Below are 23133 nucleotides of genomic sequence, written 5' to 3'. Positions count from 1 at the left end.
CTGTCAATACACGTGATAGAAACATTGTCAGCATAATTTATTACCACATTATTGTTGATCACGTTGTCAGAAATGAAAACACAGTGACAGAGGTGAATTCATTCCACAGTTGTTCTTTATTGAGGTGCAGCGTTCAGCACGGCCACACGTCATGATGAAGTCTCACTATCTTGGCTCCAGTGCAAGTCACTGTATCTGTGCATGTGTATGTGTGTGAGTGTCAGAGCTCAAGCTCAATCTTGACATCCATCTTGGCCTTATACGGCTCCAGCAGGGGGCGGACTTCCTCAGACAGGAACCTGGTCACCTGGACGAGAGGATATAGAGGATGTATTACACACCATGAATAGTTCCAGACTTCTACAGACTCAAATTTTCAGGGAGGTCTTGGTAGATTTTCCAGACCGTACTTGACATCTGAGTACAAACAGCAAGATGTTTATGTGAATAAATGGTTTGAAAACCCGACTATTAACCTGTTCAGTGCCTTGTAAAAGTATTCACGGCCCTCTTTTACATTAAAACCTGTAATTTAAATGGATTTATATTTGGATTTTCTTTTAATGGGTCGACACAAAATAGTCAAAACTGGTGAAGTGAAATGAGAAAAAAAAAAGTTTTACAAAATTCAGGGGGGGAAAAAAGTGGTGCATGCATATATAGACAGAATATTTTGTTCAAGAATGAGCTGTTATAGTATGTTTGTTTCTTTTTTGTTATTTTGAAATGAACTCAATTGTTATGAATTATCTGTGAACGCTGCAACTATCTGTTTTGGTGTCTTAACGTATAAACCCATGAGGGTTGGGCACTTTTAGGTGCATAACACGGGAATAAAAGAAACTAACTATAGACCAATTTTGGTCAAAGCAGTTGCGTGCGCATACTGGTGGTAGGCCTGTTGCGATATGTGATAAGTCGGTTAATTGCACGGTAAATTAAAAGGGAGACGGTAACTTTTCCGGCCGCGATTAATTGCCATACTCAAGCGTGTTTGTTTTCCTCGTCTCTCTCCACCAAAGAGACTGGACAACAAGAGCATTCACTGCCATGCATCGTCTGGCAGCCAGGTGAGTTGGTTCATTAGTGTAATGAACGGAGGGAAAGCTTTTGTCATCGAGTGTCCTTGTCTCTGTGGGGGAGGCGGGGCTATGGGCCACACAAACAGTGCCATCTTCGTGAGGGGGAGACGAGGCGGAGAAAAGCAAAACAGTTGAGCGCAAGAGAAAGACATGGAACTTGTTCCTAAACCAAATGCCACGGCCCCTGTGTGGGAATATTTTGGATTTAAACCAAATGACAGAGGGGAGCCCAGTAATTTGGACGAGCTGGTGTGCCGGGTTTGTTCTAAAACCATCTCAACAAAAAGAGCGAATACGACCAACTTAACTGCACACCTGAGAGTGAGAGACTGACAGTCTATTTTTTTGTATTTATTTATTTATTTCCATATATTTTTACGTGTTATTTTGGATATTTAAACTTTCTTTTTTGCATTCCTAAATATTCTTGTTAAATAAATGTCTTTTCTCATTAAAAGTGAGTACTTGCATCAATATGCCTTTTTTATCATTATATACGTTTAAAAAGGGTCTAAAAACAGCAAAATTACAATAATAAAAATTGTCTTAAAAGCACAATATCGCAATAATTTCTGACGCAATTAGCAAAATTTGTTATCGTGACAGGCCTAACTGGTGGCAGAAAAACAGTGGACACTGGAGAAGAAACAGTTGACACACCCGGAAAAAAAATGCCTTCTTGTGTCATTGGATGCCAGAACAGGAATACAGATTAAGATAACCTTCATTTTTATGGAAAACCATTGCAGAAGATGCTGTAGTAGAAAATAAATTCAATCGCTCCCCATGCTTCTTGCCTCCAGTTCACTATGGAACACACTCTCACACAGCAGTAAACATTTTGGCTGCGCTGACTGCCTGCTCCAAACACTCTGTTTATAGGACCAACTTATGTTTAGAAACTATATATTTTAGAAAGCAGAATGAGGGCAGTTGTCTGGAAACAGATATTTTTACATACTCTCTATTCTTTTTTTTTTCATACCTGTCCAGACCTGGAAATTACTGAAATCAGATGCCATACCTTTCCAAACTTTGTACGAACCCTGTCATATACAGATACTTAAAGCTGAGAGCTCTTGACATGGTAGAGGTGTGGTCAGGATGGTAGCTAGTATAAAGACGAGGGACTGCTGATGTACCTGCTGGGGAGCACGGCCGATAAAGGTCTTAGGGTCCAGTATGGCGTCCAGCTGCCCCAGAATAGGGGCAAAGTAGGGGTCTTTCTGAACTCTCTTCAGCAGGTCGTTATCACCGCCCTCCTGTTTGACCACAGCCGCTGCCTCCTGCGACAGAACACGAATCTTCTCGTGGCAGTCCTGAAGGAGTAAGACATGTTATTTAAAGCACAAGGGTCAGGACACAGTGGGCTGTTGTTACACACAATCAAAAATCAACACCAGTACCTGTCTGTTGCCTCCAGCCTTCACCATGGCCATAATGATGTTCTCTGTGGCCATGAAGGGCAGCTCGTGGCGGATGTGTCTCTCGATGACTTTGGGGTAGACCACCAGTCCCTCTGTGATGTTCTGCAGAGTGCTGAGGATGATGTCAGCCGTCAGGAAGGACTCAGGCAGGGAGATCCTCCTGTACATGGGCAAGGGGGTGGAATCAGTAATTATTAGGAAGCGGGAGAGAAACACCTCTGCATGATCCAGTACCACATTTGTACCACTACACCTCTAATGACAAGCAACAACCTCTTATTAAAAAACTGAGTAACTCTAGGTTGACACAAGCATGTCAGAATATCTCCCACATGCAGTGCGTATGTGTGTCTGGGGTGCTGACCTGTTGGCGCTGTCGTCCAGCGTCCTCTCCAGCCACTGGACCGCCGCTGTCTGCAGAGGGTCGGCCATCAGTGCCACCAGATGTCGGGCCAAGCTGCAGCACCGCTCTGCACGCATGGGGTTCCTCTTGTAGGGCATGGCACTGGAACCTGGAGAGGAAAGACAACTTGATGCTGGTATAGTTTGTACAGATATCTGCATTACAGGATAACGTGTGGCAGAATGTGAATGTACCAATCTGCTCCTTCTCAAATGGCTCCTCAATCTCCTTCAGGTTGGCGAGCAGGCGGATGTCTGTACAGATCTATAGAGGAGAGATCAAAGATGAGCTTTGACAAGTCTTTATGACAGCATGTGCAGGTTTCCATTTGTCACCACTAGATGGCAGCAGTTCTCTCTGAGTCTCCTGCAGCTTACCTTGTGGACAGTGGCTCCCAAACTGGCCAGGCTGGACAGACAGTCAATGTCCACCTTACGGCTGTATGTCTGTCCAGTCACCAGGTAGGCTCTGTGTGCATGAGAACAACATCAGGGCTCATGATAAAGCAAGTTTCCATAATCTGTTAAGTAACACCACCTATACTGTGGTCGTGACATTTCACAGTTTACACAAAAACTCTGCTACGAACTGTGCATCATCTCCACGTCTGCTTGTCTTGTGTTATTAAAGGGTGAGTTCAGTATATTTCAACCTGGACGGTATCTTCCCATGTTGCTGTGTCTAAGTGACAAATGGGAACAACAGTTTTTGAAACTAGTCCGGTATTTAGCAAGAGCACTGCAGCTGACAGCGGGAAAACAGGTCGATGTAACCACTGGGGACATGTTCACACCGTCAATTTACATCCACCATAAGTGCTTGTTTTGGCCACCAACAGGGTCAGACTGTTATAATAGGTGTCTGACACCATTATGGAAAGGATCCCTGAAGAGAAAGACCTTGTTAAAGAGTAAGATCTTTTTTGTGAAACAGCCTCGAAACACCATTGTCAAACCCACCAGACTCCATTCAAATAAACAGTAATTTTAGCGTGTATAGAGCCAGCATGTTTTCACATCTAACTGGGTGAATTAAGAGTTTGTTTCAACCCAATTAGAGTTGGTCATTTATAGAACACTGGTGAGATGAAACAAGATGTTTTTATGAGTTTTATTTTGTTTCTGTCCACTTTGAATAAAGTGTGTTTAATGATGTAAAAAAAAATACTATTTATTTAAATGGAGTCTGGTGAGTTTGGCGATACCAATTTGGAGGCTGTTTCTAGTAAAACAAAAGGGGTCTTACTCTTCAACAACAAAGTCTCTCTCTGTTGGGATCCTTCCCATAATATTATGAGGCCCTCATAGAAATAAACTGAGCCTGTCTCTGGCAAAAACAAGCACTTTTAGCGGACGCACATTGAAGGTACGAACATGCCCCGAGTGGTTACACTGGAGCCTGTTACACTGCTGCTGTCTGCAACACTCTTACTCTTTTCTAATCATATGTCTTCCATCATACTTACATAACAGATCTTATTCTACCAAATATTAGAAGCAGGAATTGTTCATCTTGTTTATTTAAATACAGAACTTACTTTTTGAAGCCCGCCATCTCCGTCACCATTCTGTCAAGCTCCTCCACCTGATGAAGGAAAATTATTAAAGTTGAGCACTGTTACATTTATCATCCAGATGAAAAGACAAATACTTTGCACATCTATTTCCAAACAGGTACGTAGGAGAGGGACGAGCAGAACATACCTTGTAGAAAAATTCCCGCACAATGTCAAACAAAAATTATGATAATAATGTTGCAACGTTTTGGTAACGAGACATTCGTCAGGCAAAACTGTTTGCTTGATCAATAATCTTACTATATAATGACGAAAACTCTGTCTGTGTGTCTGTTCCAGGTTTTTCTCCTCACTGACAGTGGTAGAGGGTCATGGGAGGATGCAAATGAAGCAATATTACATCAATTGGCCAAAGGGGGGGCGCTATAGCAACCGATTGAAATGTCAAACTTTGAATGGGCATATCTCATGCCCCGTATGTCGTAGAGACATGAAACTTTGCACAGAGATGCCTCTCGTCATGAGGAACACATTTGCCTCAAGAACCCATAACTTCCGCTTATATAGATTTTCTGCCATTTTGAATTTTTTGAAAAACACTTCAAATGGATCTCTTCCTAGGAAGTTTGAGCGATCTGCATGAAACTGGGTGAACATAATCTAGGGACCAATATCTAAAGTTCCCTCTTGGCAAAAGTTGGAAAACTTACTAAAACTGAGCTTCTATAAGGCAATGAATATTGCGGAGGGCGTGGCTCGTCACATAAAGGTGTATAACATCTCAAGGGTTTCACCCATCACCACGCAACTTTGTAGGCATATGACCACACATCATCTATAACAACAGAAAAATGCTTCAAAATGGCTAAAATGCGACCGATCGCTGTGGCTCCCCCTGTGGACCAATGTTGTTGTTTTCTAATTTTTGGTATGACTAAGTCATGGTATGGTATGCTGTACATAATCACGGAAACTGTCAGTGTGTCATTCTGTCTGTCCCATGTTTTTCTACTCACTGACGTGGTCAATCTATGTGAAACTGCACATAGGCATTGATAATTGGCATAGGTAGAAGGTAACAAAGCTACTAATGGGTATGGACTAGTCTCAATTAAAATCATTATTTTTGCAAGTCAGACAATGTGCGGGAGTTTTTCTACAAGTTACATGTACAATCCACCATAATAAAATGCTTCTGGATGTTAAATCTCCATCACTGTCTACATGCAAATTTATCAGTGATTTGTACCTTCTCATGGTCCCCCTGGAAGAGCTGCAGGAAGCTGGCCTGGGTGCCGGTGGTCCCCTTGACCCCCCGGAAACGCAGGTCATCACGGGCTCGCTGCAGGTTCCGCATGTCCATAGTCAAGTCCTGCAGCCACAGACATGCTCGCTTTCCTACCGTGGTCAACTGGGCAGGCCTGCAGGCAGAGCAGGAGGAGGAGGAGGAGAGGATATATGTTAACACTGCATGTACTTCATCAGGAAAGAAATTAAGGTAAGGAAACATTGCAAATAGGATGCATGTGGTGGGACACCCCTCAGCTGTATTCAGACTCACTGGTAGTGTGTGAAGCCGAGCGTGGGGAGGTCAGCGTACTTCTCTGCAAAGTTTGCCAGTCTGTCAATGACTCTGGCCAGCTGTGGGAAAAAGAACAAAAGGTTTCAGCAATGCATTATGACATAATACGCCGCTGTTATTCACGCACATACAACCCCCGCATGTTAAGCTTACTTCTGTTATCTATGTGTGGTGTGACAAAATACTGCAAATAATCTACCGTGGTAAATTATTTCTACATTGTTGACTTGTTACTGAACAGCTGAGGCTTGCCAAGAAAAAAAAGATCATATACCAATTTCATAGACGCACAACTGGATGGGTGTGCGTGTTTTCCGGGAAACAGCTGAGCCTCACCTTAGGCAAGAGAATGTCGAATCCATCACGCAGCATAATCAGATCCTGAGGAGGAAAAACAAAACCACTTAGAGAACATGAGCTCTTTTGAAGAAAAGCTCTGCGAGCAGAGTTGGAGTTTTATCATCATCACCAGACACATAAGAGAGAAAATATGAGACGACTGATGATGCAGTCAAAAAAATGAACACAATGTCCGTGATAATTACAGTATTGTCTCCCACGTAGCAGGAGGTGGCACCGAGGTGAATGATGGGAGCAGCGGTGGGGCAGCAGTGTGCGAAGGTGTGGACATGAGCCATGACATCGTGCCTGAGCTTACGTTCCTCCTCGGCCGCCATGGCGAAGTCAATGTTCGCTTCATGGCTCTCCATCTCCTGAATCTGGGCGTCTGTGATGGGCAGACCCAAAGCCTGAGGAGGAGAACGGTGAAGACAACGAGACAGGTGAGAGGAGAGACACAGTGATGACGGGAAGACATTGCGGCTAGGAATAAACAGTAGGTATATGACTCAGATGTTTCGGACAACATATCTGGTTATCAATTGACCTATGGCTAAGTCCCACCCTCAAACGCGATGAGCCAATCACAGTGCGTATAGCCATTCCCATACACTGGGACATTCTCTGCCTGGACGTCCATTGAAATGCATTACAGAAAGTCAGTTTTGTTCTGTTTTATGAGCTTTTTCTGAAATTTGAAGTTTAAAAATGGTCAAACGGTGTGCATGGGGTACATGCAACTCTGACACAAGGTATCCTGAGAGGCTGGGCGACCAGGTGTATTTTTTACACTTTAAACCACATCTCAACCGAGAAAAGTGTCTCCTTTGGATAAAGTTGTGTGGTAACGTTAGACCACAACATCAACTCAACGTGAATAAGATTAACAATGATGCCCACATCTGTTCTAAGGTAAGTCAACATCGTGTTTGAGGCAACATATTGTCACTTTGCTGGAAAGAAATATAAAGTTATCTTTAACATCTCTAGCTAACGTTAGCTAAAGTTAGCCTAACGTTAGCTCCTAGCTGCGTTGTTCATCATGTCACCTTGTTTGCTGGGAGTTCATTAGCCTATTTTGTTCTAGTTTTGTACTTTGGTGATGGTACATCATTGTTAGCTGTTGTCCAAAGGGCTCTAGTTAAGCTAACGTTAACTTCTGGAGCTTAGCTTCATTAACTTATCTGTAATGGCAGAGATAACAAAGGTTGGCAAACGTTATGCTGAATGATTCAGTGTAAATACTGTAGCACCAAACTAACGGAGAGACACTCTTGGTAAAGATGGTAAAAAGGCCGTTATCCTTTTCTCATATTCTGAGCCAAAAACCTTAACTTCAGTGGCACTTTAACTTGTTGTCTTTGATGGCAACGGCAACGAGATGCGGTTCACAAGCGTACACTGTAACCTGTAAATTTTGGCTTGTAATTTAAGCTTTTCATCGACCTTCTCAACAATAAAATGATGAATATATCCCTCCAATGCGTAGTTTAGGCCCTTTTGGTTACTTCTCAATGACATCTGATCGTTATGTCCCCAACAATCATCTATTGCCTCCTGTGAAATGCCGTGTACTGTGACACCTGCCATAGCACCGGTGACTGAATGTTGATAGTTTGTCCGAGTGAGTGGAGGGGGGCGCGGCTTAGCCATAGGTCAATTCCCATCTTGATCCACCGAACTACACCCGCCAACTGTGTAGTGTTGCACGGTATAGCAGTACTAAAATAGTACCACGGTACTAGAGTATTCCAAACGGTACTATACTGCATTTGGAAAACACCGGTATGTTGAAATTGATTCCGTTCATTAATTTAGTTATTTTATTTTACTCATTTATGCACACAAACGCCTTTCTTGTTCCTATTGGAGCACAGATTGCTCAAGTGGCGTGTATGACAACACCTGTATCAACATTCGCAGCTGGCGCACATGAAAAAAGGTAAGAGAAAGTCTGAATCGCAAAGGGAGACAACACGAGACAACACAAACTTGGTGGAACATTTGAGTTACCAAACCGTCACGTCTGTACCGAGGTACTTACCGAACCATGATTTTTTTGGTACTGTTACACCCCTATTATTTATTGTTCTAAAGGTTTGTATCCAAAAGGACTTTTCCTTAGGAAAAGTACCGAAGAGTATCGAAAAGTATCGAAATTCATATTGGTATTGGTACCGAAACAAAGATTTTGGTATCGTGACAACACTACAACTGTGTCACCACACAGAGGGAAGCGTGCATCTATTCATGGACATGAGGCTCATGCTCAAGACAGACGTGAACATTAATGGCGTTCACCTTACCTAAGATGTAACTAGACAGCTCAGTGGTGCAGCAGTAGGTGCACACTTCCTTCGGTGCCATGATACAATTGGGGGGTGTAGTTATGCAGAAAGGGATGGGACCAGTTAGGAACCGGATCTCAATTCCCATTTCCATTATATCAGTGGTTCCCAACTGGTGGGTCCTGGTCAAAAAGCGGGTCACATTCTGAATGGTCCTCAACTTTGTAAAAACACACTTTATTTTTAAGTACAGTGGATTTACACAACTTTTATTTTCCTGCTGTAGAGTGAGTGACTAACAGACAGCTACTTGATAGAGACAGCAAACTAGCTGGATGACATGGCCAAACACAAGTATGATACTGAATGGATTCATCTGTATGGACCTTTAAATTATGACTAAGCAGAAATCTGTACCCCGTGACTGGACCAGTAGGGAACCAGTGCATTATATTACGGCAGACATCTCTATGGCTGATATCTCCAACACTCTGAAACTCACACCGGAACAACCTAAACTGACAAAAAGCACTACAGGTAAGAGGAAAAATAAGTATTTTTTATTATTCTGGAGTAAAATGTCACTTTAAGATAAAAAAAACAATCACGTCACTTGAAGATCTTTGAACAGTAGACAGACAGCCTGATGTGACATTAGTCATCCTTCTCTTGACAGGCATGTGCTCTCCTCATGAGATCCTGATTAGATTGGAGTTTTTCTGTCAGGATACAGCAGTCATATGATGGGACTACTTAATTGAGAAACTGAGCCCTGAATGTACCTCTCTCCCTCTATGTTACAACACAACAATGTCAAACCCTGCTGGGTCAAAGGTCAGACTGTGAGCAAGCAAATAGTGACCCAACATAAGAAATGATAAAAAAAAGAAACTACAAAGGCTACAGAAGCTATGTCAGGCTATTAACATGCAGCGTCTCATGGGGCGGTCTCCTGTTACTGTGACATTCTCTGCATGCTATTTTCATACACAAGCCACACAGCGGCAGCCACAGGCCTCACGAACTCTGCCCAGGCAAACTGTGGCAAAGCCAACCCCCGAAAAACATGTCAAAATACAGGAGAGCTAGAAAAGATGGACTCTGATCAGATCTGATTACTGTGTGGTCATGTGAGGTGATACATGTGAGACAGGATCCGTCACCAGTTAATCCCCCACATGCCCGTTTTTAATATAACAAATGTACAATTCACTCTGAGGAATTAGTGTCTGAGCCTTTGTGATGCCTACAGGATTACATTAATAGTTGTTCTGAAATCATCTGCAACTTCAAAATTCTGCTCAGTTAAATAATAATCATCTTTGACCCCGCTGTGCTGAACACGAGCTGAGGGATCCCATGGCTGTTTAGTTTGGGAGCTAAATGTCAGGATGTTTCAGAGGGTGTTTTCTAATGACCCCAGAAGCCATCAGTCATTACAGACTCACTCTGTGCAGCCAAACATCCTTTATAAACCCACAATCATTTAGTGTCAGTTCCAGAAGACCACAAGTTTCCAATGAAACCAAATACATGAGATTTATGAGGAAATATGTATGAAATTAGGCACAACGCATGTAGAATATTTCCATCTAATGGAGTGGGGCAGCAATAGAAAACATGGATTCTCTGGTTTCATAATTTGACATATGTATATAAACTGATACAGGCAATATGAGTGAAAATGTCAGACACGAGTGATTTTAACAACCTTAAAGTTATTTAAGCGGGAACAAATGGAGAAAACTGTCTGTGACATCAATGAAGAGTAGCTCAAACAGAGAAGAGTTGAGGTTTGTTGCAGTGACACAGTTGGCTTTTGACCAATGTTTTCTGTCTCTGGTTATCATAGAAAAGAGCCACAGACAAGGACAGAAAATCAGGGCAATATAACCTTTGTGCTTTTACCAGCCTCCATTTTAATGAACAGTCCACAGAAACAAGTACTATTTGGTATCCTGGAATACAAATCCAAAAGTCTGCAGAAGGGCTGCAGTGGTATACTGAGAAACCGGTATACCGAGGTATGGAATTTGTTGTTTATTATACCATTTACATTTCCTTATCTATGGTATTGAACTGAAATGTCTCAAGAAAAATAAGTGCATTTTTTTTCAGTATCTTTAAACATAGTCACAGTATTCATTGTTATATTAGAGAACTGTATCTTGGTCAGGGTGGAAACGCCCCTGACGCCTCTGAAGCCTCTTACATGAAGTAGGCAACACATTGTTTAACCTGCTCCTGAAACCTTGGAACCTCTAAGGCTGCTTTCAGACCTAGATTCGTCTCCTTTGGTCTGAATCAGGGACTCATGTTGTTCCAAAGTTGTATAATTGCCTAGGGTTGGTTGGTGTTCTCACGGCAGCATTTACAAGAGGACCAGATCAAATGCCTTGTGTGAGAAAGCTGCTCTTGATTGGTCAGAATTTCCATGTGGGAAAAATCCAGGAAGTAAAGCAAACGTTGAAGAAGAGTACACTTGCAAGATAAATGTGACACTTTCTAATGTCACAATGGAGGGACAACTACGCAGGTTGATTTTAGCGCTGCTCATCGTGGACTATATTGCTGTCATTGTTCATTTTAGTCAAAGCATACAGTTTGAAAACGAGGCGCGGCTCCAACTAGAAAACAATGTTTTGATGCATTGGATGTGCTGAATGTGCATATTAAGGTAGTACAGGAGGAGGTGCACATTAATAATCCTCCAGGACTGTAACATGCTCATGTTTAACCCAAACAATGTGTCATGTGACTGCAGGTGGTTCAGATCCAGGTCGGAACACCTTCTCACCACAAACCAACCTCACCAGAGTTCATTTGTAACCAGACTGAGACCACCTCTTCAAGAAGGTCTCGATCAGGTTGTTTTGGTGCACCTGAGTGTGACTGCTGTGTTCACACCTGCCCAAACGAACCATACTGAGGGGGCAAATGAACTTGAGTTCAACTGAACCGAACCAAACAGGGCAGGTTTAAAAGCATCCTTTGGGCCAATCCCAGTTCTCTTCCCTTAACCTTACCTCTTGGTTTCAAGTGCACTCGCCAGATAGATTTCCCTCAACGATGAAAGGGGTAGTGTTGAGGGTTAGGGAATTTTACCTACGAATTGGGACGTCACTTCATGCAAATTAGCGTAACAGACATGTTCACCTACATCGCACGTATCGTCGACATAGGCTTCTTGCACAAAGAACTCTGTAGATATTCATGTCGGCCACATCGTGAATTAGCCATTTTCAAGCATCCATATTCTAACTCAACACTTACAGTAAACAATGCATGTGCAGAAAGATAACACATTCAGACATATTTTGGAACTTTTGCATGCTTATTTGCGAAAATAGTACTTAAATTGTGCGATGGCTTTCTCATGGAGGCTGCCATCTTCCTGGAAAATGCACCTGGCTGGATAGTATCACAATGCAACCTGGGAATTTCAATCTTCCCCTCAGTTGAGATGGGTTCGTATGCATCACACGGCCCTTCAAATTAACCTCTCTAACTCCGCCAAGACGCCGACGTCCTCGCACCCCCCCCCCCTCCTCTGTTAAATGGTATCTCCCAGGCGCACTACGTCATCAAACCATATGATGTTTGGTATTGCCGGATTCAGGAAGCATTTTCTCGTTTTTCTTTTATTTATGATGTATTTCGCACCAGAGCAGCCTAAACACACAAAGTCAAAAATCGCGATGAGTGGTGACAAGTCATGTCATGCCGTTTTTCCATGGGAAAAGTTAAAGGATTACTCACGATCTTATGTGGAGCTGTTAGCGGGGACTTAGCTGGTTTATAAAAGGTAAGAGTCTCACTCGTACCACTAGTTTTGCCTGAGATATACCGTCTAGAAAGTGGGACCATAACTTTCACGTTTCATATGGCTTTATTTGGTGATATTTTATGGTGTTTCTGTGTCATAAACAACATCAGCTATCATAATCACACCTGATTTCAATAAGGTACAATGTTTGAAGCTGGCTGAGTGTTGTTTGATCACTGATAGTACTGTTTTGAAGTCGAGTGACCGTCTTGTCATTTGGAGCTCCGCCTGGATCTTTTCTTGTAAAAAACACTGTAGAATGGTCATACTTTGAGCAGTCTTCTTCAAATTTGAAAGAACTGTTCATTGCTAGTGTGCCTACAGCCCTACATGTCATTTACCTGCTCAGATGAAGCCACAGACAGTTATTCATCCTGAAATACATTTTTTATTTTATTTTAGGCAAAATCTTCAATTTTTTACTGACTTCAGAGGCCTATTACTCTGTCTCTGTATCACCTAGAGTGTTTCTGACACTTTCACAAGAAACTTCAGGGAGTTTTCTTTCTGGCAAGACATCATGCATGCATGTAGTCAGAGCGGTTGAGAAGCTACAGTCATTTTAATTTGGGTATGTCATTTTAGGTGTTTTTGCTATAAAATGGAGGTGAAGTGCAAGAGGTTTTAAGTAGGGATTTTAAGGGCTGAAAGCACTTACCTAAAGTTTGGGACACCTTAGCCCTTCGCAGCAACGTGCAAAAACAAGGGCTAGGGCCAATTTTGAGGGGAAGTGTGAGTATTGGGATGGACCTTTAGTCTAGTCATCTAGTGGGCCGGATTGGACCCTTGGGTGGGCCGGTTCTGGCCCACGGGCTGTATGTTTGACACCCCTGCAATAGACCTTTAATTGCTAAAATTCATATTCATGAAATGCATGCATTAAAACTTACACATGGTTTCTGTGCAAACTACACCAATCGAAATTGAAAAGCCTTGAATCATGATAAAATAACCCCTCTCTGCATTATATATGGATTTTCTTTCTGCTTATTATATAGTACAAGTCGCAGACACACCTCTGCTTAGTTCAGGACCTGACAGCCATGCATAGCAGAGAGCTGTTAAAGGGGGTCCTCCTTAAAACTATATTTAGAGCAGGAAACTTAATATGGCTCCTGAAGGTCGCAAACTTCAGCTCATAAGACCTTAAGCATGAAAAAATTGTGTTTAGAAGCACAATAATGGCAAAGACACATGCTGTGTTTGATGTGAAGCAGCTACACACCTTCTCAGCCTTGGCCAGGTAGATCCACAGCTTTCTCCAGGTTGTGAATTTCTTCCTGTCACTGAAGTTGTACGCCATTTCCTTGCTGGCATACCTGGACACCAGCGGTGAGCGGTACTTCATGAACTCGTCGGCTCCCTCCATGATTGTGAGACGAGGTTGTGTCTGCTTAAACACAAGAGTCTGCCCTCCACCTTCAGCTACACACACTAGCTTCCCTGAGTAGCCGCGCCGACTTCAGCATGTAGCATCACATGGGCAAAGAAGCGGGTTTTACGACGGTAGGAGTCGGCGTACGGCGTGAGGTAAGATCACGACGCTTGTGGCGGTGTACGGCAAAGAGGCGCCTGTACGTGACCGCCTAATTGCTGTTCAATTGTTTGTTTCAAACAGCTGCGACACAACAGAGTTGAAACAACGCCCCTGTGCGGGAAAGTACGTCAATAAAGAGACGCTACAAAATGTACCAGTTCGCTAATTGTTCATTTTTAAAGCTCTTATTTTTTTGATACTCTTTCTTACATGATTTAGCTCAGTTCCGTGAATGTATCTCGCCATACAGCGTGTAATTGATCTGTTAAGGAGCCAAGGATGAGCTCAGACATTCAGGATGACATATATGTAATGTTTCAGCCCAGCATCCCTCAGACATTACTCACACTACAGTGACAGTGCTTTGAGTTCAGTGCAATTAGATAACGTCTTGCAGTCATCTGCTATTTATGGGAGCTTTTATGTATTATGTAAGATGTAGCTGCATGTCTTATATCAATATTTAAATTTATTCATGCAGTATACAAACCCCCCCCCCCCCCCGCCTCCCTCACAATGTTTCTGTGTCTGCAGGCATCATATAAATAGTAGTGTTTGTGCATGATGCAGCAGCTGGGGAATACATCCAGCTGTAAACAGAGAGAGAACACTGTGCTCCCTCTCTATCTCTCCCTCCCTCTCTGTCTATCCATCTTTCTATCTGTCCTCCTGACTGCAGTCTGCATACAGTGCCACACTCTTGCTGCTGCTGCTGCTGCTGCTGTGTGATACGGGCAAGTGGGAGGAACAGCTTCCTGTGTTTTGACTTAAAAAAAAGAAATGACGAGACATCTTCCTGGAGCTGCTGCAGCAGGGGTGGATTTGGCTTTCAGATTCCTGCATTGCACAATCTTTCCCCTCTGCTTGGACAGATAAATAAGACGGAGGAGACGGGGAGAAGCCACAGAGGAAAGGACAGGGAAGAGCCACAGTGGGGTGAGGGGGTGTGGAGGATAATAGATTAAAAAAAAGGGGGGGAGAGAGAGGGGGAGAGGTTGAATGGCAAAGGAGGTATGAGGAGAGAAAGGGAGGCAGACACAGGGAACAGAGGATAGAGTGAGTTCCACTGCAGTAGAATGAGGGTGAGAGTGAAAGAGAGAGCCAAGAAGCATTCGAGCTGCCAGCCTTTCACACACCACTCAGGATCCGTCGCTTTCTGAAGGGGCACGAAGAGGAATCCACCGTGGAGGCGAGAAGGAGAAGGAGGAGGGGGGCAGAGGAGGAGGAAGCCAGAGGTTCTACACACAAGATGGCTGCTGTGTCCTCTGCCTCTGACACTGGTGAGTGGGCTTTCATCCTTTGCTGAACACCTTGTCCCCGCAGGTTCCCCCCTCCATCATCACCATCCATTCAGTCAGGCACAGCATCAGGCGTAACCCCTCAGAGCCATTTCACGTTGGGGCCATTCACAATGCTGGGAAACTGTTGCTTGAGTCAACTTCCTGTGTTTAGCAGCTCACATGGAAAGTGTCAGCAGCCGTGAGTAACGGGGTAAATCAATAAACTTCCCTCTCCTCCCTCTGTGTTCTCCCCTCTTGTCATGCCCACAGAGCAGCTGCTGCTCCTCTCTCCATCCTCCGAATATTCATGTTCTTTCACAATGATTGATCAAACATTTGTCCTCTTCGTGCAACTTTCACTAAATCATATTCTGTCCACATGCCTTTCTTTTTGGAAGGAGTCCAAGGTTCCTCCTCTCTGACCCAATTTTTTCCAAAGGCTAAGGACAGAGGAAAACAAAGAGGAGGCATGCTGGGAGGAAGGTTAGAGGGAGAGAAGGGGGTAAGGACAAGAGGCAGTTAAGGAGAAGAGGTATAAGGTAACAAGGAGCTCAGATAAGAAGGGCACAAAGAGGAAATCTGAGTGAGGAGAGGGATAGGGCTATATGTTGCAGTGGAATGAATGAAGTTTCCTCATCTCCGGAAAGCACTTTGCGGACAAGGCAATCCTTCAGAGACAGAACAGAATAAAGGATTAGGATCATTTCCTCAGACGGCCAACTGCTTGGCTTCATGCAGCAGTCAGACAATCAAACTTAAATCCATCCTTGTGGGGAACTTCCTGTCTAATCTCTCTGTGTCTCAACAGGGGACCCCAGGGGCCGCCACCCCCCTGAGCGCAGACTGCTGATCCTCGGGGGCCCCCAATCTGGAAAGACCTCCACCGCCAACAGCATCCTGGGCGACGAGGTCTTCGACGCTGGGACGGAGACGACTCACAGCAATGTGGGCCAGACGGAGATCTACGGCCGACGGGTCACTGTGGTGGACACGCCGCCGTGGGCCATCCCCAATGACCCGGAGGACACCGGCGAAGCTGACAGTAGCGACAACGCCGCCGCAGAGTTGGACAACCCACAGCGGCCGGCACCGAGCCTGGACAGCGAGGGGCCGTGCATGGGGGCCATTCTCTGCCCTCCTGGACCCCACGCCATCCTGCTGGTGGTGTCGGTCACCCAGCCCTTCACTGACATCGAGAGGAGGGCCGCGGAGGAGCAGCTGGGGGCGCTGGGTGGGGGGACCTGGAGGTACTCCATGGTGGTGTTTACCGGGGTGGACAAGCTGCCGAAGGGGGTCTTCATTGAGGAGCACATAGCGAACACTGGAGAGGCCCTGCAGTGGCTGGTGGAGAGATGTGGAAGCAGGTGTGATGTTTACCTCGCTCTTCTTTCTTTGAGTTCACAAAGGTCTACTGTGGCGAGTCTCTGTTAGCACAAAACAATCACAAATATTGTGGTTGGAGAAAAAACCTCTGGGAGCAACTGGCAATATTCTGGGAGCTCTGAAGCAACTTGAGACCAGTTCAGACAACATATCGGCTAATCTCTTTAAACAGATATCTGCATATGAATTCACAGAAATTAAGAGAAAGATTTAAAAAACGGTAAATTGTCATCACACAATAGTCGATCCATTCTGAGATTGCATTTCAACCAATGCTTTCCTCTTATTTTGCTCTCCACATGAACTGTTCACCTGCAGACGATCAAATCCCACTCAAATGTGATTCGTCAATACCACTAAAAACAGAATCAGAACGCATCTGATAGCAAATTCTTATACAGTTGCCTTCAGATTCTGCATACAAAGTGGTGTAGTGGAGGGTGCCCGCAGATATACGGGGTATACCCTCCTCTTTTTCTAGCTGTTTACAGTATACCCACCTATCAGCCAAAAAAGCTATTGGAATATATGGGAGGGTGTACCCACTACCTCCTCTGTAACCTATCAATCCACCTAGCAGTACACCCACCTCATTGATAACCACTACACCACTGTGCATCCAAATGCAGATCTGTTTATAGAGTGATGTCACGTGAGTCAGTGTCAGCGGGTCTGACGTCTAAAAGTTTGAAAATGAAAAAAGTATTTGGGGTTGTGGAGAAAGAAGTGAGCTTACAAGACCTTTGTAGTCCGCTCAAAATCAAAGCAGCAGAGGTCGAGATATCCTGACTTTTAGTCCACATTAATAACCTCAAGTTGCGGTACCCCCTGATGACATCACTATGACATCACCAGGATATTTTTTTTATTTTTGAATGCTCCCTTCAGAGCCGCAGAATACATTAGGGACTGTACACATGCCACGCCTTTAACCGCCTGGAAAACACAAGGTCGGGCACTGTGTGCAACTCTTGTGCCTATTCTGTGCCAACTTTCAAGGGCGTCGAGACAGATTGAATTTGAAGTTGCCAAGCAACCATAACAAGCACCGTAGCATGGCCTACTTACATGACATCCTGAGTGCAGAGCTGATCGTCTTCCAGGCGTTGTTTATTAAGTGTGTAGGTGTATTTACCACAGATTGATATTTACAGAAGAAGCGAAAGATGTCTGACGACTGTGATTGGTTGTTCCCCAGCACGTAACATGTGGTGCATGCTGCTGCATTCTGTAAGTTGAACTCAGGCGCTCAGAAACGCATGTGCAACGCTCTGGTGTTTAAGCGCAGTTGCCCTGCATCTACATTGAAAAAAAAGAATCTGAGGGCACAAAGAAACGCGGCATGTGTACATCTCCTTCCACAACATGACTCATCATGATGACTAAAGTGAACTATATCTGGAAACTGGCGGAATGTTCCTTTAAAATGTTTTTTCCCTCACCTGCAGGTACCACGCTTTTGATAACACTCGGAAAGACACAGAAGACAACACGCAGGTCCCCGAGCTCATGGAGAAGGTGGAGGAAATGATCACTGACAACCAAGGTTTGTTTTTCATACTATGATCAGTGCATCTCTCCTGTGCTGTGATAAAGCAAATAAGCATCCCCTCTGCACTCTCTATATTAATAATCACTGCATTATTAATGAACACATCAGTTGTGTTATAGACCTGATTGAAGACAGTGAATAATTCATTGTCACTGTCACGCAGGCTGGTACTTTGAGGTGAATGAGTTGATTTTACTGGAGGAGGAGCAGGCCAGGAGAGCTCTGGAGGAGGAGAGGATGAGGATGGAGGAGCACGCCAGACAGAGGGAGCAGATGATTGGAGGGCCTCCCAGAGGTATGAGGGGACTGCGTGTTTGTGTCACTGTGTGTTAGAGTGTGTGTAGGTGAGTGAGTCATGCGTTGAAGGAGAGAGATGAGTGCATATGTGTCATAATGCTGCTCCAGAGGAAACTGCAGAATTGGTGTTCTAGGAAACAGCTTACTCATCCTAGGCAATCAATATTGTTTTTCTTTGTCTGTGTTTTAATCTTAATGGTGTCTCATTCTCTCGCACTCGTCCTTTGTCTTTCATGGTTTTCAGAGCTGAGACTGCTCCTGTTAGGCTGGAAAGGTGTTGGGAAGAGCTCAGTGGGGAACTCCATCCTGGGTCGTCGGTACTTTGAGTCAGGCCAGGAGACAGAGCTGTGCCTCAGGAGGCAGGCGCTTGTGTCCGGCCGTCGGATCACAATTGTGGACACCCCAGGCTGGGATTGGTTCTCAGTGAGGCGGACCCCGAAGCGTATCCGCCAGGAGTCCCAGCGCGGGGCTGCCCTCCTGCGACCTGGACCCCATACCCTGCTGCTGGTCCTCCCCGTCGTGTCATCCCTCACCGCCAGGAAGAGGCGGACACTCCTGGCCCACATAGAGACTCTGTTTGGGGACAGCGCGTGCCTCCACACCATGGTGCTGTTCAGCTGTGGTGATTGGCTGGGCCGCACGCCCATCGAGGAGCACATCCTTAGAGGAGGGAGGGAGCTGCAAAGACTACTGGAATACTGTGGGAACTATTACCACGTCCTGGACAGTAAGACTCCTGGCAAGGACAGGAGTGTGTCAGTCCTACTGGATAAAATAGAGGAGATGATCAGAGAGAACGGGGACAAGGCCTTCCTCCCCATACAGACCGAGTGGTGTAAGTCACACAGCTTTACTTTCATATATAGTCTGCAAAGTTAAAGGTCCAGTGTGTAGAAGTGAAGGGCATCTATTGGCAGAAATGGAATATAATATTCATAACTATGTTTTTATTAGTTTATAATCACCTGAAAATAAGAATCATTGTGTTTTTGTTACCTCAGAATGAGCTGTTTATATCTACTTATGGAGTAGTTCCTCTCCAAGACAAGTTGTTTCTGTGGGCCAGAATGGACAAATCAAACTCTAAATAGGGCCATTCATGTTTTCACATTTGCCAACTTAGTTCTCCTACAAGTTTCAGTTCTGCAACCTCACTGGAAAATGCCACCACATCCTGCACACTAGACCTTTAAAAACTTTGGTTTTCACCCTAACAATCAAGAACACGTATTTCTCCTCTTCCCTGTAGAGATGTCTGCCTTCTCTCAGCACTCAGCTTGGGGTGCTCAAAGTGCCAAAAACTACATTTTAAAAACTTAAGAGCAACGTCTCTTTCCAGAAATCATGACCCAGGTACTTAAGATAATCCACAGACCTTGCTGTGAGCAGTTTCATGTAGGAACTATTTTCTTTCCTACCAAACTACACCCGCTAAATGTATCACCGAGATAAGATATTAATGGCGTCCTCCTCGGCTGAGCTATAATATTAGGTAGCACACAAGTGTATGAGTAGTTGGCTGGTGCTGTATGAGGAACCATTTCCTTTCTATTGAACTACACCCACCAACCATATCACTGTGCAGAACAGGCTGTTCTCATGCATTGTTGGTGCATGTACCCACAAAAGTAATACACCACGATTCATATATAACCCATGTAATCGGGAAGGTTGCAGTCTTGTGGAAAGAGTAGTATAAAGACCGAAAAGTCTGTGTAAGGACGCAAAATAGGGTGGTAGACCGGTCAAACTACACAGGACTTTCCCCTAAGAGACCTGTGTTTGTAACTAAAGTATTTTAAGGTATGTCATCACCGTGTTTCTTTTCCTAAACCTAACCTACATTGATTTACATTAAGTATTTAGCTTCATTCATGAGGCACTTATTTGTTATATGAGGATGCAGTGCACAGAAGGAAGAGTGCATCTACTCATGGACAATTGGCTCGTGGTTGTGACGAGATGTGTGAGATGTAAACATTAATGCCGTCCTCCTCAGCTGAGCTGTAACGTTAGCTAGCTCAGTGGTGCTAGGTGAGCTAGCAGTAGATGCACGTTTCCTTCTGCGCAGTGATACGGTTGGCAGGTGTCATTTGGTAAAAAGAAAATAGTTTCTGCATGAAACTGCTCACAACAAGGTCTGCAGATCATCTTGAGTAACCAGGTCATGATTTATGGAAAGAGGCACTGATGTGGAGTTTTTTCAAATGTTTGGCGCTTTGAGCACCACAAGCTGAGTGCCATCTAGTTCCATTATATTAGCGAGAGGGCCAACACGGTTACTCACACCGAAACAGTCTAGACTGATAAATAGCACTACAGGTAAGAGGGAAAATATGTATTTCAGAGTTAAGGGTGAACTCGTCCTTGAAGTTTGTGTGTCTAACCACTGAAATATTATATTATACATCTGTCTAATATGCCTTTTTTGTGACTGACAGTGAGCGAGGAGAGCTCTTACTCCTCTGACAACACCGAGCCTGAGGACGACTGTCGAGGATGCCAGCTGCAGTGACACCACCGCACTAAAAAGTAATGTGGTCCAGCTTTTTATCCTCATTCTGAGTCTTCGACAGGCCCAAACACCACCTCGCGTAACTTAAACCTCATCTTGATATCACACCTCCAACTCCGAAGAGTCTTAGGGGAAACAAACGGCTCGGACTGGGCGAGTCTCGACATGAGTAGCTCTTTGTTAAAAAGACCAAACTGATCGCTGAGCAAAACCTCGACCTGGACTGACACTCTCCTCGAACCAAAAGAGGAGGAGAAATATTCTGCTTCTGCTTCAAGGGACCAGAGCTCGATCCCTGTTTGTGAGCATGTACACAACTGCTGCTAAAGAGACCCTGTTTCAACACTGCAGAGTAAAGAATTACTCATCATCTTTACTATGTTTTCAGACCGCACTGATACAAGTTGAAAGTATAAAAAATGAAAATCAAAAGAGGACAATATTTAATCAGATTTGATGGTAGACTCATGTCTGCAGAACCTTTGTCGCTTTTGGTTACTGGAAGACTAAGAGTATGTGTGACTTGTACCACAAATTGGGACTGGATTTTACTATATAGCCATCCCCTTCTACATAAAGTGCCATTTCTGTCATTTTCTTTGAATCAGTTGGAACCAAATGGGGATTGAACCAATCCAAAATGTGACAAGTGCGGCAAACATAGTGATGTGTACTGGAATCTGTGCACACACATGTCAAAAAAAAAAAAAAGCTTGAGTTGCTTGTGCACTCCCGTATCATGACAGTACACATTCAGACATGAGTGACATTAAAATTCTCGTCATAAACATTTGATTCGTTTCAGCTCAGGGAGTCGGGGCCGAATTGCTTCCTCCAGGGTAAATCTGGTACATTTACAGAAATGCTGATTAATGCTGATTGCTAAACTGCAGAGTCGCATATTAATTCAGAGTGGAGGGTTGTTGGGGGTTTTTTTATGGGAGGATTTGCTTCAATTTGCTGGAAGTGAAAGAGAGTTTGCACTTTGCTTGTGATTGGTTCCTTTGGTTCTCCTGTGCTGAAAACTGAATCCATCCCCGGCAGTAAATACAGTCACAACGAGCCCACCTCTGCTGTAGCATCCGTGCTCACCTGGAGCGTGAACAGTTACAGGCCATATTGAAACTGTGTGCAGTCTCAGATCCCTGCGGAGCAGCTCAGGCTGGCTCGCCGCTTTCATGAATCCAGTGCATTTATTTATCGACAAGGTAGATTCAGCTACGTGCCTCAGCATCAAAGCGTGAGAGTGGGAGTACTGTGCAGCCCTGCGGCAGGGCAGTATCCTATAGGCTACATCAAGCTTTCGCATGCTACTGAAACAACATAACCTCATGAACCATGGGAGCTCACTCACATAGGGCTTTTACTACCTTTTCTACATCAGTGAGACATCTGTATCTGACATCAGCTGCGATGTTTTTCAAAAGATTAAAATATACATACTCAGCTCTGAGAGGCATGTTAAGACGACGCATGCAGATAAACGAGTGCCTATAGAGCTGAAGGCAACCTCACTTCTTACTCCTCTGACTCTTGCTTGAGAAAGCCTATGTGAACCTCTGGTAACGACATCACATCCGTCTACCTTTTACGACTGCAAAAAAAAGATAAAGTGTACAAAAAAAATCACACTCTGAAAGGTACGAATAAAAGCATATATGATATATATGACCGACACCACTGCCATGCTGTAAAATCTTATTTTCTACAAATGATGTAGCCTATAAAAGAAACCCTGACACTGCGTCCCCTCTGCTTTACCGCCTCTGTGCTTCATCTAGTGACGTAGGCTACCGCAGCACTTTGTGTGACGAGCATGACTTTACAATTTGATATGAGGATGTTTCAAACATTCATTTGGAGTCTTAGAGTCCCACCTCACCTGTGAATATATTGTATAAGTCGTGTATATTTACAGTGTAAGACATGTTGCGTTGTAACGCTTTTAGCGGAGCATTTTGCACTGTGTAAGTTCGACCACTTTACCGTGGCCAACGTGATGTTACTTCCTGTGTGGTCCTTCCTAAATGGTGATTGCATCATCAGTACTTTGCTCATCCTCAGACAACAATAAAAGATATGGATATATTGTTGTGTATTTTTGGC

The 23133-nt window shown here is 44.1% G+C and overlaps 2 protein-coding genes across 2 annotated transcripts; one reads left to right on the top strand and one right to left on the bottom strand.

Annotated features, from left to right (window-relative positions):
* Positions 1 to 97: 97 nt before the first annotated feature.
* On the bottom strand, positions 98 to 13956 carry adsl (adenylosuccinate lyase). Its single transcript, XM_049560748.1, has 12 exons — positions 13689 to 13956; positions 6556 to 6759; positions 6347 to 6391; positions 5990 to 6069; positions 5678 to 5849; positions 4450 to 4496; positions 3290 to 3380; positions 3107 to 3176; positions 2874 to 3021; positions 2489 to 2669; positions 2225 to 2401; positions 98 to 307 (listed from the first exon to the last, which is right to left on the bottom strand). Exons 1-12 carry the CDS (start codon positions 13830 to 13832, stop codon positions 221 to 223), a joined length of 1446 nt encoding a protein of 481 aa, XP_049416705.1. The 5' UTR covers positions 13833 to 13956; the 3' UTR covers positions 98 to 220.
* Positions 10560 to 23116, top strand: si:dkey-110g7.8 (GTPase IMAP family member 8). The gene is made up of 7 exons (XM_049560746.1): positions 10560 to 10661; positions 14680 to 15280; positions 16089 to 16644; positions 18112 to 18209; positions 18379 to 18510; positions 18757 to 19347; positions 20954 to 23116. Exons 2-7 carry the CDS (start codon positions 15250 to 15252, stop codon positions 21025 to 21027), a joined length of 1482 nt encoding a protein of 493 aa, XP_049416703.1. The 5' UTR covers positions 10560 to 10661; positions 14680 to 15249; the 3' UTR covers positions 21028 to 23116.
* The last annotated feature ends 17 nt before the right edge of the window (positions 23117 to 23133 follow it).

Source organism: Epinephelus fuscoguttatus, linkage group LG19 (genome assembly GCF_011397635.1).
Source record: "Epinephelus fuscoguttatus linkage group LG19, E.fuscoguttatus.final_Chr_v1".
NCBI classification, from domain to species: domain Eukaryota; kingdom Metazoa; phylum Chordata; class Actinopteri; order Perciformes; family Serranidae; genus Epinephelus; species Epinephelus fuscoguttatus.
Note: the sequence above shows the minus strand (reverse complement) of the source record. Positions and strands in the feature narration are given on the sequence as shown.

Excerpts from the sequence above, each read along its gene's own strand:
- si:dkey-110g7.8 (XM_049560746.1), top strand. The coding sequence starts at position 15,250 with ATGGCTGCTGTGTCCTCTGCCTCTGACACTG. Across the intron at positions 15,281-16,088 it reads GTCCTCTGCCTCTGACACTG|GGGACCCCAGGGGCCGCCAC; the intron begins GTGAGTGGGCTT and ends GTGTCTCAACAG. Across the intron at positions 18,511-18,756 it reads GATTGGAGGGCCTCCCAGAG|AGCTGAGACTGCTCCTGTTA; the intron begins GTATGAGGGGAC and ends CATGGTTTTCAG.
- adsl (XM_049560748.1), bottom strand. The coding sequence starts at position 13,832 with ATGGAGGGAGCCGACGAGTTCATGAAGTACCGCTCACCGCTGGTGTCC. Across the intron at positions 6,392-6,555 it reads GCTACGTGGGAGACAATACT|GATCTGATTATGCTGCGTGA; the intron begins GTAATTATCACG and ends TTTCCTCCTCAG. Across the intron at positions 3,381-4,449 it reads GAGATGGCGGGCTTCAAAAA|AGCCTACCTGGTGACTGGAC; the intron begins GTAAGTTCTGTA and ends TCATGCACACAG.